The sequence below is a fragment of the Chlorocebus sabaeus genome, chromosome 25 (genome assembly GCF_047675955.1).
Source record: "Chlorocebus sabaeus isolate Y175 chromosome 25, mChlSab1.0.hap1, whole genome shotgun sequence".
Lineage (NCBI taxonomy): Eukaryota > Metazoa > Chordata > Mammalia > Primates > Cercopithecidae > Chlorocebus > Chlorocebus sabaeus.
In genome coordinates this window covers 58,733,834-58,747,585 of record NC_132928.1, presented here as the reverse complement: position 1 = coordinate 58,747,585, position 13,752 = coordinate 58,733,834, and the positions used below count along the sequence as shown (strand labels likewise).

Genomic DNA, 13,752 nt, shown 5'->3' with positions numbered 1-13,752 from the left:
TCAAGTCATTCTTTTGGAATATAGCACATTTCCTCATGGGTCACACCTTGTACATTGACTTTAGGGACCCTCTGGAACTTGAGTCTAGTTACGGGTCTAGAAGCAAAGAAGAGTGGTGGGAGTGGGTCCCCTGAGAAAACTCAACATTATCTTGCTTGACAACTGCCTCAGGGGAGGCAATTACAGTTTCCTCCAGCAATGTAGAGTAGACACACACACACAAACACACACACATACACAAAGGTCGGCGGGGGGGGGAATGAATACCAATAATTTTATCAAGGGTAAAATTTTAGATCTTTCCTAAAGTTTCTTTCTGTATGTCTTTAATCCTATGATAAATTTTAAAAAACTTTTGTTAAAGCAAAGTTTCTGATAGGGTAGAGGCCAGTAACATACATTTACTAAAATATGGGATATTCAAAAACAGCAAGGAAAGCACTCCAGTTATGGAGTAACAGCTGAATTGTATGGAAATATGACACCCCTGGAATAGGGCTTTTGTTCACATGTTTGGACCCAGAGATACCTCCCTGGATAGATGACCAATGCTTTTCCTGGGTGATAGGGATGTGAGGAAAGCAAGGTGAGTAGCTTAGACAGAGAAAGGGGAATGGAATGCATACACTAAGTAAACCTTCTTTGGTTCTGGTTTTGAACCAAAGATAAGCTGGTGAAGCTGAACTAAACAAGAAATCACACAAACAAGCTGTTGTTGCCTGCAAGTGGGCAAGGGTAAAGGAGGCCAATTCTGCAGTAGCTCTAATGCTGCCAGGGTGAAATAGTTGGGGAAAAGTAAAGCTAAAAGAGCAAATTTATACATACTATGCTGGATCAAGAGGAACATTCCTCAAGGTGAAAGTCCTGAAAATATTTGATTTGGAAGTAGCCCAATTTATTCTAATAGGCAATAATTTTAAAAGAATCAATACAGGATCTAAACAAATATTTTACAAGAAAAAAGTAGAAAAGTAAAAAAAATCAATGACAATTAAAACTGGAAAAATATCAAATGGCAGATGAAAAACTGTTTTAATTTAATGGAGTGATTTTATCTATAAAATGTGATCTCAAAGTAGATATATAAGAATTTAGGAAAGATATAGTGAAGCTCAGGAAAAAAATGGAATGTTAAAAATACTCTGAAAAGGCCAAAAGCAATGTTGGAAACAGTGCAAAGAAAATGAATATTGGTAAAAACGTGCTAAGGAGAATTAAGGACCAGACTGAGGTAAGCCAGAAAGACTTCAGAAATGAGACAAAATATAAGCATAACTGGTATCACTAAAGAAGAGAACCAAAATAACAGAGGAGAAGAAAATATGTAAATAAAATTTAATAAAATGTTTCATGAACATATAGATTCAAAAGCAGACTATGTCCTTAGAAAAATTAAGTCAGTCAATGATGAGCTCTTTCCTTGTAAAGTTACTTAATTTCAAAAATAAACAAGGAATCCTTTGGAAATCCAGAGAGGGAAAAAAAGGTTCATTTGATCTATATAGGAGACAAAAAAAGTAGCTAACCTTAGCCTTTTCCACAACAGTGCTAGATGACAATGGAACAATGTCTGTAAAACGCTTATGAAAACATTATAGCTCAAGAATATTATATGCAGCCAAACTTTAACTCAGTGTAACAGTTTTAATGTGAAAAAAAATCAAGGAATGTGATTCTCATGAGTCTCTCTTAAATAAAGTCAAAGAAAATGAACTTTAGCTCAACAAGAAATGAAAGGGGAAAGTCTGGCAGTATGCACAGAATCTGTTACACGAAGGGCTAAGACATAAAGGAAGTAGGATTATTGTTACATAACTGAATGTAAATATTATACATCTTGAAAGTATAAAAGTGATATTGCTAATGACAATTATAACAAAAATAAAAGATAAGGGGAAAGTTAATAAACACATTGATTTCATTTTTAAAACCTAGGGGTTATTAAAGTAAACAAGCAATATAAACACAAATGCATAAAGGTTTCACTAATAAAATCAACTAAAATTTTAAGAGGAGTGACAGAGAAAATAGAAATGAACCTATTTCATCTTTGCTCATAGTTGGAAATCAACAGATTCTGTCTAAAGTTTTGAGGAATAAATATAAGAAGTTATTGTAATCCTAAACATCATCACAACAGGAATATAAACCTTTCGTATTAAAGAAACACACAAAAACACCACATCACACACATACAAAGTGAGGAGAAAAACATCAAATAATAAGATATTTCAAGGTAACAACAACAACAATAAAAGCACATATAAAATACAGTGACAAAATCTGTTATGGAATAAATGACAAGAGATTGAACTTACGTAGAAAGAGAAAGAAATATAGTTAAATCACTAATAGAGTCCAGCAATATGTTACATACTAGAGGCATTTATAAAACAAAGTATCTCAAAAAGGTTGCAAATAAAAAGATGGAAGAAAGGAATACCAAAAAAGTGTAAACAACCACAAAGTAGGTGTTGGGATCATAATTCAGACAAACTTGAATTTCAAGCTTTAAAATAAGCTTTAAGGCAGTAAAGGTGATTTTTTAAATGTATCACATTATGAAAAAGTTCATAATCCATTGTGATGATAAAATAATTATGAAAATCTATGTAGTAAGAAGAATTTTAAGATGGCTCCCAATATTCCTGTCCCCTAGTATCCATGTCTTATATCAATCCCTCCACTTGAAGCTGAAATATTAAGGAAGGGTATGGGATGAAGCTCTGAATATGATGGGAAATCATTCTCATGATTATGTTATATAATGTGGAAGAAGGAATTGTACAGCTATAATTAAGGTTACTAATCAGTTATCTCTGAGTTAAAAGGAAGAGTATTTGAGTGGCCTGCCCTAATCACATGACCCTTTTAAGTCTGGGTCTGGAGGTTGGAGACAGAAGTTGGAGACTGGTAGCATGAGATGGCCTCTGGAACAGGTCATACGGCAAGAAACCGCACACGGCTTCTAGATGCTGAGTATTGCCCTCAGCCACAGCCAACAAAGTAATAGGGTCTTTAATCTGACAGCCTCAAACAATTGAATTTTCCCAACAATCTAACTGACCTTGAAAGAGAACTCTGAGCCTCAAATGAGATAGCACTGCCAGTTGGCATCCTGAGTCCATCTGTGTGAGACCCTGAGCAGACTACAGCTAAACTGAGACTGAACTTTCTGACCTAAGACACTATAATAACTAGGTATTTTTAAGCCATTAAATTTTGATAAATTGATGCATAGCTAGAGAAAATTAACACAATCCATATACTATATATCATAGTACCATCTAAATTGATAGAGCAAAAAAAAAACTGTAGGAAAGTTTCTGGTTTATGTATTAATACATGATACTCTTTTGCAGCATTAGTAGTAGAAGACTTTAATTCACCTCTGTCAGCATGTCGGCAAAGAATCCAAAAGCAAGTAAGTCTTCAGGACATAATAGATAGAGATAGGAGGAGGTATTTTTGTGTATATGTGTGTGTATGAGTGACAGACGACAGAGAGAAAACTATACATTATTCTGTATCCATGATAACAAAGAATGTACCTTTTTTTCCCTAATGACCATAGAACATTCACAAACGTAACCATGTGTTAGGCTAGAAATTTCTGTATAAATTCCAAAAAGTAGAAATAGAAGACATATTCTCTGATTACAGTGCAAAAAGTTAGAAACTGACAATGAATTTATGAAACAAGCAAAAAACAACCTATCACTTGTCAAGTAAACTTTCTATTTTAAACAATTGTTGGATCAAAGAGGAAATTAATAGGAAACTACAAAGTATTGATAATACTATATATCAAACTCTATAGTATACAGCCAAAGGGGTCACAGAGAAAAATTTACAGCCTTTAATACTTAGAAAAATAAACCAGAAAAAAATGAGAATAATGAAATCAAGTATTGAAAGCAAGAAGTTATACAAATAAAACAAAATAAATCTAAGGATGGCAGAAAGAAAATGACCCATATAAAGATGAAGTTGAATATTTGAATTCAGGAAGAGAAAAATAGTAGTACTAATAAATAAATTCAAATCTTGTATTTTTTTCATGATGAGACAGGCAGGCATTCACTCTGTAATATTTTTTCCTCAAAGCTATATTCCCAGTCTAATTATGTGGAAAAAAAGTCAGATAAATACAAATAGAGGTACATTTTACAAAATACCTAACCAGTACTCTTCAAAACTGTCAAGGTCATAAACAAGGAAAGATTGCTAAACTTTTAGAGATCAGAGGAAACTGGGGAGATATGCTGACTAAATGCAGCAAGGAATCCTGGACTGGATCCTTTAACAAGAAAAGGATATTAGTGGAAAAATAGGTGAAATCCAAATAAAGTCTGAATTTTAGTTAATGTAATTGTAATAATGTTAATTTCTTAGTTTTGAAAAATGCGCCATGATTATGTAAGATTTTAGTTAACACTGGGGGTGGGAACTGGTTGAAGGATACATGAGAATTTACTGTCTTTGTAACTTTCCTATAGCTCTGAAATAAAAAGTTTATTTTTTAAAAAAGAATCAAAGAAGATCTAGAAAATCTAAATATACCAATTAAAATAGAAGACATAAAATAATTATCAAAGATCTACCTCCTCCAAGCAAGCAAAGGAAAACATAACAGGTTCTAAAAATTTCATAAGGCAATTTTATCAATCATTTCAGTAACTGATAACTCTACTTCTAATTAAATTATTTTGATAACATTGAAAATTTAAAAGCCCCTCATACTTTTTCCCATGAAGTTATAATTCAAACAAAATTATATTTTTCTTTCCAATTTTAATATATACATTTATTTCTATTTTAAAATAATATGTGATGGTACTTCCAGAAATGGTAAATGATGGTGGTAGTAATGGTAATCTTTGTTTTATTCTTTACCTTAATAAGAATGCTCTATTTATTTTCTAATTACACCTGGTACCCTCTTTTTTATCTGTCACATTAAGACATGAACTACATAGCCATTTTATTTAAAAATGTTATCAAGTTTATATTTAAAATCTCATAAATTTGGAACTCAAAAATTATTGTGTAGAATTTCTTCTTTAGCAATTAATGTTGAGAATTGTATTATAGATTCTCTTTTATTGAACCATCCTCTATGTAATAAATACTACTAGGGCATAGTGTTTCATTCTTTTAATGTGCTGCCATAGTCTGCCTGCTAATCTTTGTGTTAAGTGTTGTCCAGTAATAGTCACAGTAAATTTCTCTATAGTTTTAGTGTGTGTATGGATGTCCTTGTTGGGCTTTGACATTAAGGTCATAGTAGCTTCAGATTTGGAAATCAGGCTCCACTAAGATGATAAGAGGCTATGTTCATTCCTTTTTAACTAATCTCCTTCTTTCTGGCTAGTGAGTTGTCTCCAGAATCTGCAATACAGTGTGAAATGGCACCACATGGTAAGTGATATTCTATAAGGATATCAATGTAATTGAAATCTCTTGGAAAAAATAACTTTTTAACTGTTTCCATTACAAGGGTGTTACAAGTAATGTTTAAAGTACATGTCTTGGGGTAGAAAGGGAAAAAAAGGCAATTTGGTTAAAAATTGTTTTTACCTGTATGTCCCTGCAGTGTCATTTCTTCTTCACTCTCTCATGCTCCTGAAAATGACCTTCAGTACTAATTTAAAAGGATGAAACTCTTTTCCCATGCTACTATTTATCCCACCCATCCTCCATCAACTGACTGGTCTCTAGGATAGTCTCCTCACTCATATTTTACCTTCCATCATCACTGTGGAAACCCTTCCCGTCAAACTGAAGCCCTTTCTACCTAGTCTCTATTGAATGATATTATTTCCTTATTTGAGAGCCATTCTAGTTTGCGTCTTTCCTTTTCCATTTATCTTATTGTTTTCTAGGTCTTTTGCAAATTTCTTATCTTTGATCTTTTGAGAGCACAGATTGTGACTATTCATCTTTGTGTTCTCTGCAGTGTGTAGCACGGTATTGTCTTAGTGGATATTCACCCAGTCATTTTTCAAAATTGTATTAAAATTCTGAACCTCTAATAGACCCTACCATCATTTTAATCCACATCCAAATTAATACAGAAGAAATAGGGGAGGGCTGCCATAAGAAAATATGTAATCTTCTACCTTTAGAAAAGAAATACTTCAGTGTGGATATTAAAACTTTTATAGACTTCCTTCATAATCCATAGGTCGAAGTTGCTGATAATTAAAGCAAAACATTGATAACATTTGGTGGACAAATTGACTTTTCCAGCCAAGACATGAGGAGAGTTGTTAATAAAATCATATTCTATTACTCAGGGTCATTTAATCCTTTCCCATTTGTATAGTTCATAGAGTCGGAAAGAGGCAGTTTAGAATTACACTCAATCACTCATTCATTCATTCAATAAATATTTATTGATAATCTGCTATGCATTAAATATTATGCTATCTTTTTGAGAAACAAAGTAGAATAAAACTCAAACACTAGCCCCAAATTCCTTATAGTCCAATGGGAGAGATTTACAAAAAATTCAGTAGTTAGAAACTGCTACAAGTTATGAAGAAGTTACAATATTCAGGAAATGATAGAAGTACATTTGGAGGGACATTCAAATATGACTTTGGGCCAGAGAAGATTTGAGCTGGACTTTGAAGGATGAGTAGAATGCCTAGATGAAGGTGAAGTACATTCCAAGAAGAGGAAACAGCACCTGTAAAGGCATGGAGAAAGAAAAAGCAACATACATTTGTAGAATTATAGATTTTAGCTATGGTTCCCCAGGAAGTAGACTCTAAAATAACAGTGGATGTGCTCTTTGGATCAATACTTGGGGATTAGTAGTGGAGGCAAAGTGAAGGAAGCAGGATTAAGTACAAGGAGGTGTTGAACTGCAATGCACTTGCAAAATAAGTCTCAGCTACTTCTGCAGGGTGCTCTGTAACTGGGATGACCTTTCAAAGTTGACCCTCTTTGAGGCAAGGAGGTTTGGTCTTTATTTCCCCATGTCAACTAGTCATTAGATGTAGGTTGCTCCCAGAGAGGGGATGTGATCTTAGGTAGGAAGGCTCTTTGGCTAAGAGAATTCTCAAGAATACTTATCTAAGAGCTCTCAGCTGCCAACACTTCCACAAGTTGTGGAAAGAGTATTTCAGTACTGAAATGGAGAAGGGTGGTCTAAACAGCACCTTGTAGCATCCATCTAAGACAAAAGGTGCATCTAGAATGAAGACTGGTCAAGAGGAAATGATAGGAGTTGTGGATAGAGGGGTAAGCACAGACTTAGTCATAAAAGTTCCTTTAAGCTTTGCTAAAAAGTTCAAAACCTTGGTGACTTATTTAATCAGGAGAGTGGTGTTGCTCCATCAAAATTATAGATGATGAAACACAAAGATACTCATTATAAGTAATAACAGACATCTGAGTTGCAGTGTATACTTGAGGGCTGATGGCTGTTGGGAACCCCTGCACCTGGGTCAAGTGGGCTGGTGCTTCAAAATTCAAAAACAAAAAACCAAAACACAGCACAGTGGGGATCTTCCAGAACATGTAGCTGGACCTTGAAAGTGACACTCCCCTAGTAGATTGAGTTCTTCATCAGCAGGGCTGTTGGGGGCACCACCTGCTATGCCAGAACGAATTACCAACGGGAAGGGGACAATAAATTATTTCATGGATGGACCAAAAAGGAAACATATTTCCCCTAATTCCTCAGCCATCCACAACTCCAGAGATACAAAGACAGGGAATATGAGAAAGGGAACAGAGTACAGAGAGGTGTGAGAGAGGGAAATCCCTTCCCCATTCCAATGATAGTAAAAATAGCTAAAACTTAATAGTACCGATAGCATGTTAGGCAGACTCTAAGTGCTTTAAATGAATAACTCATTTAATCCCCACAACAGCCCTGTGGGGTAAGTACTACCTTGAAAATGGGGAAACATAGGCAGAAAGTAACCAGCTCATAGTCACATAGCTAGCAAGTGGCTGCAGAGTTGCTGGTCTAAGCACTAAGCTATACTGTGTTTACCCTAAAACCAAAATCCTTGCTTGCTCTGGGTATCAAGGAAGACTTTTGAACAAACAATAAAGTTGAAGATTTTAAATAAACAGGATTTAGTACTAACAATAATGATGAGGCTGTATTAATAACCAAAACAAGATGGAGAATTAATGAAATCAGACTTAGAATAGTCCACAAGGGAGACAGCCATCTATCAGGGAAAGATAAGGCAAGGGAGCTGGCAGAGAAGAAGAACAGAGCACAGTGGCAGCAGTTACAGGAAAACATAGAACCAATTCCTATATATATATACCTTAGAGGCTAAAACTGCTCACAAAAGAGTATCATTAACATTCTTATATCTGCATATTCTATTGCTAGGAGAATGCACAGGAAAGCAGTAACAACTGTAGATTCTGGGGATGGAAATTAGAGGATGGGAGCTAGAGAAGGGGAAGACTTGAAAACATTGTTCACTGTTTATGCTTTTGTACTGTACTGCACATGCATGTGTATTACCTTTTCACATGTTCAAATAAATAAATAAGGTATATTACTTTAAAAGTCCATTCAAAAACATGCTTCTATGAATAATCTAAGTTTTATTGCTGGATCAAACTATATCTATATTTTGATGTAGTTTATATTTACAATCCATGTTTTGCTCTTGTAAAGGGGCTGTTTACTATGCAAGTTTGTAAATGTCCCTCAACCTTAAATCCTCCATTTTGTCTTAATTTTTATTCTTTATTTTCTTTCAGCCTTTATTTTTATATCATCAAATTGTTTTTCTTTGTCTCTAAGCCACTGAAAATTCCTCTTTTTTTTTTTCCCTAGTGTGGGAGGGGGTCCTGATGAAAAAATGGAAAGATATCTTCCTATGTGGATTTGAAGGAATTTTAAAATAGAGATTTGCCATCAGTTAGAGATGATCACACTAAATTTTGATCTAGTTACATGTATATAGTATTAGAGAAGCACAATAGTCCAAACACAATTATTGCCAATAGTGTGATAAGGAGTTTTGTTGAAAATATAAAGTGCACAGAAAATTTAGAAAGTGCAAATAGTTAATTATGGCATTCCAATTACAGAAACAAATTAATCAACTCCATCAATTTGTCTCTATTGATGAATAACAGAAGTTAGTGAACCAACTCCTAAGCATGCATAGTAAAACTGTGGTTCTAAGAAAGCAAAAGCTGGACTACCATTCCAGGTCTTAATTTGTTTTTCAGCAACAGAATCTACATTTCTCTTAGCTGTGGAAAAGGCCAACTTCAGAAACCCAATTACATTCAAAAGAATGACACAGACTTAGGTTGGAAATAGGAGTTGCAAGATGAGAGAAGGAGACAGTCAAATGGCTCGTTGGAAACAAAACATAAACTTGCTTGATGTAGAAACTGAGTTCTTGCTAGCATCGAGGCATGGGCCACTCAAGATAAGGCAGGACTAGCAGGATGGAAGAGCCTGTAGGGAAAGACATCTCCTAGCTGAAGATTATCAAAGTGTGTGAAAGTGATTCAAAGACAGTGGGCTAGTATGAGAGGTTGATGAGCACTTCTCACTATATTAATAGCACAGTCCCAGCTGCTAAGTCCTACAAAGACAGGGCTGTTGTAAAAGAGCAATAATGACCATCTGAAAATGATGAGAGTGAATTCAGTCACCTGTGACTTTAGCTATAAAGTGAGAGCACCTTTTGTGCAGAACCTGGCTCTTTTGCTAATGGGTTACCACAGCCATGGGGCTGTAATCAAGAAGCACTAGCAACGGTATCAATGCCTTTGACAGATGGCAGAGGCAGCAGCAGCAGCAAGCAGCAGCTTTTAACTTCAGCAGAGGTAGGCAATGCCAACACATCAAATTATAGCGGTAAAGGAAGTATCAGACAAATCTTTAACTACTGCAGATAGCTCAGATGTAAAACACAAAATCTTTTGTAATCTATCCACTTATTTTTTTTCAAAAATGTATTAGCTACTTTTAATTATTTACACTTTCAGAGGAACTTTGATATATACTTGTCAAATTCCTTCCAGAATTTCTCTTGGCATTTTGAGTTGAAACACTGAATTTACAGATTAATTTATGAATACTTCCTTAAACTATTGTCTTATCATTAGAAACATGTTTTCTTTCTGCTTATCTGAATATTTAGTAAAGTTTTTTCTTCATGTGGACTTCATACAATATCTTTAGAAGTATTTTATAAACAGTATTGAGTGTAAAATGTATGATTTGCAAATATATTCTCTCAGTATATGGTTTGTTTTATTTTTCTTAATGGTATCTTTTGAAGAGCAAGAGGTTTTAGTTTTGATCAAGTCCAATTTATCATTTTTTTCTATTTTGTGGGCCATGGTTTTAGTGTTGCATCTAAAAAGAAAAAAAAAACTTTTCCTAACCAAAAATGAGTGTTTTCTTCTAAGGGTTTTATAGTTTTAGCCTTACATTTATATTTATGATCCATTTTGTGTAGGTGCAGGTTAAAGTATGAATTCATCTAACTGTGTTAAACATCTTTTGTCCCATTCTTATGTTTGTAACATAAAGTCTTGCAGCATTGGCCCGTACAGTTTCTAACTTTCAGAGCTTAAGGAGATTTTCTTCATGAAGTGAATATATGATCAATTTCAAATGCTTTTATAGTTTTACAAAAATGGTATGCTCTTATTTTTAAAAGTCATGCAATGTAGATTAGGGAAAGAAAGAAAAGAAAAGAAAGAAAAGAAAGGAAGGAGGAAGGAATAGGAAAGAAAGGAAAAAGGAAAAGAAAAAGGAAAGGAAAGGAAAGGAAAGGAAAGGAAAGGAAAGGAAAGGAAAGGAAAGGAAGAAGTAGGGAGGGAGGGGGGAGGGGGAGAGAAGAGTGTGTGAGAGAGAAAGAAAGAAAGGAAAGAAAGAAAGAAACTAGCACCGTGAAAAGAGTCATCAGCAATTACTACTTCAGCCATATCTCTAGGTCACAAGTCATTTTCTCTTAAAAAAAAATTGAACACATAACTTACATTGTTTTGTGGCATCCATTATGACTGATGAAAACATGATGGTGGTCTGATTCTCTAGCCTTTGTCACCTGGATTCTTTCTGTCGAAGCCTTTAAGATTTATCTTTATTTTTGGTAAACTGGAATTTTATAAAAATGTCTCTGGTATTTTTTTTTAATTCAAAATATACTGGGCACTCACACGTTTCCAATCTAAAGGCTCCAGCCATTTCTCTCTGAGAAATTATACCACACTATTGATTGGATAATTTTTCTCTTCATGTTTTCTCCATTCTTTATGAGACTCCTATTAGCTACATATTGAATTGCAAATTCTTAAGAAATTTTATAATTTGACAGCTTTGAATTTTGGAACTCTTCAATATCTGATATTATATTTTCTGTATCAATTCATCTATCAGAGGACATTTAGGTTGATTCCATATCTTGACTATTGTGAATATGCTGCAATGAACATGAGAGTAAAGATATCTCTTTGCTATCCTGCTTTTATTTTCTTTGGATAAATAACCATAAAGAGGATTGCTGAATCATATGGTAGTTCTATTTTTAATTTTTTAGAAATCTCCATACTGTTTTCCATGTGGTTGGTTTCATGCCAATTTACATTCATGCCAAGGGTTTACATGCATCCAAGGGTTTCGTTTTTTCCATACTCTCACCAACTCTTATTATCTTTCATCTTTTTGATAATACTCATCCTAACAGGTGTGAGGTAATGTCTCACTGTGATTTTAATTTGCATTTCCTTGATAATTAATATTATTATATTGATAATATTGAGCATTTTTCATGTTCCTATTCACCATTTATATGTCTTTTTTTCCCATAAGTTATTGGGGTACAGGTGGTATTTGGTTACAAATTCTTTAGCGGTAATTTGTGAGACCGGTGCACCCATCATCTGAGCAGTATACCCTGCAACATATTTGTAGCCTTTATCCTTACCCCCCTCCCACTCTTTCTCCCAAGTCCCTGAAGTCCATCGTATCATTGTTATGCCTTTGTGTCCTCATAGCTTAACTCCCACATATCACAGAACATACAATGTTTGGTTTTCTATTCCTGAGTTACTTCACTTAGAATAATATTCTCCAATCAAAATAGAACACTTTAACACTGTTGGTGGGACTGTAAACTAGTTCAATCATTGTGGAAGAGAGTGGCGATTCCTCAAGGATCCAGAACTAGAAATACCATTTGACCCAGCCATCCCATTACTGGGTATATACCCAAAGGATTATAAATCATTCTGCTATAAAGACATATGCACAAGCATGTTTATTGCAGCACTATTCACAATAGTAAAGACTTGGAATCAACCCAAATGTCCATCAGTGACAGACTGGATTAAGAAAATGTGGCACATATACACCATGGAATACTATGCAGCCATAAAAAAGGATGAGTTCATGTCCTTTGTAGGGACATGGATGCAGCTGGAGACCATCATTCTCAGCAAACTATCGCAAGAACAGAAAACCAAACACTGCATGTTCTCACTCATAGGTGGGAATTGAACAATGAGATCACTTGGACACAGGAAGGGAAACATCACACAATGGGGCCTATTGTGGGGAAGGTGAGGGGTGGAGGGATAGCATTAGGAGATATACCTAATGTAAATGATGAGTTAATGGGTGTAGCACACCAACATGGCACATGTATACATCTGTAACAAACCTGCACGTTGTGCACATGTACCCTAGAACTTAAAGTATAAAAAAAAAAAAGAAGAATATTCTCTAATCTCATCCAGGTCCTTGCAAATGCTGTTAATTCATTTCTTTTTATGGCTGAGTAGTCTTCTATCGCATATATATGTCACATATATATATTCATATATATGTCTCATATATGACATATATTCATATATATATATATCACAGTTTCTTTATTCACTCGTTGATTGATGGGCATTTGGGTTGGTTCCACGATTTTGCAATTGTGAATTATGCTGCTATAAACATATGTGTGCCAGTTTCTTTTTCAAATAATGACTTCTTTTCATCTGGGTAGATACCCAGTAGTGTGGATTGCTGGATCAAATGGTAGTTCTACTTTTAGTTCTTTAAGGAATCTCCATGCTGTTTTCCCTAGTGGCTGTACTACTTTACATTCCCACCAGCAGTGTAGAAGTGTTCCCTGATCACCACATCCATGCCAACATCTACTGTTTGTTGACTTTTTGATTACCGTCATTCTTGCAGGAGTAAGGTGGTATTGCATTGTAATTTTGATTTGCATTTCTCTAATCATTAGTGATGTTGAACATTTTTTCATATGTTTGTTGGCCATTTGTATATCTTCTTTTGAGAATTGTCTGTTCATGTCCTTGGCCCACTTTTTGATGGGATTGTTTGTTTTTTTCTTACTGATTTGTTTGAGTTTGTTGTAGATTCTGCATATTAGTTCTTTGTCAGATGTATAGATTGTGAAGATTTTCTCCCATTCTGTGGGTTGTCTGTTTACTCTGCTGACTGTTCCTTTTGTCATGCAAAAACTCTTTAGTTTAATTAAGTCCCAGCTATTTATCTTTGTTTTTATTGCATTTGCTTTTGGGTTCTTGGTCATGAAATCTTTGCCTAAGCCAATGTCTAGAAGGGTTTTTCCAATGTTATTTTCCAGAATTTTTACAGTTTCAGGTCTTAGATTTAAGTCCTTAATCCATCTTGTGTTGATTTTTGTATAAGGTAAGAGATGGGGATCCAGTTTCATTCTCCTACATGTGGCTAGTCAATTATCCCAGCACCATTTG

General features: G+C 34.6%; 1 protein-coding gene across 1 annotated transcript in view; it reads left to right on the top strand.

The window, feature by feature from the left end:
* Positions 1–3,399: 3,399 nt before the first annotated feature.
* Positions 3,400–13,752, top strand: part of MROH9 (maestro heat like repeat family member 9) — a 127,933-nt gene continuing 117,580 nt past the window's right edge. Inside the window, exons 1-2 of the mRNA XM_037986217.2 lie at positions 3,400–3,424; positions 9,698–9,831. Coding sequence (XP_037842145.1) covers positions 3,400–3,424; positions 9,698–9,831 — 159 coding nt within the window. The remainder of the gene's footprint in view (positions 3,425–9,697; positions 9,832–13,752) is intronic.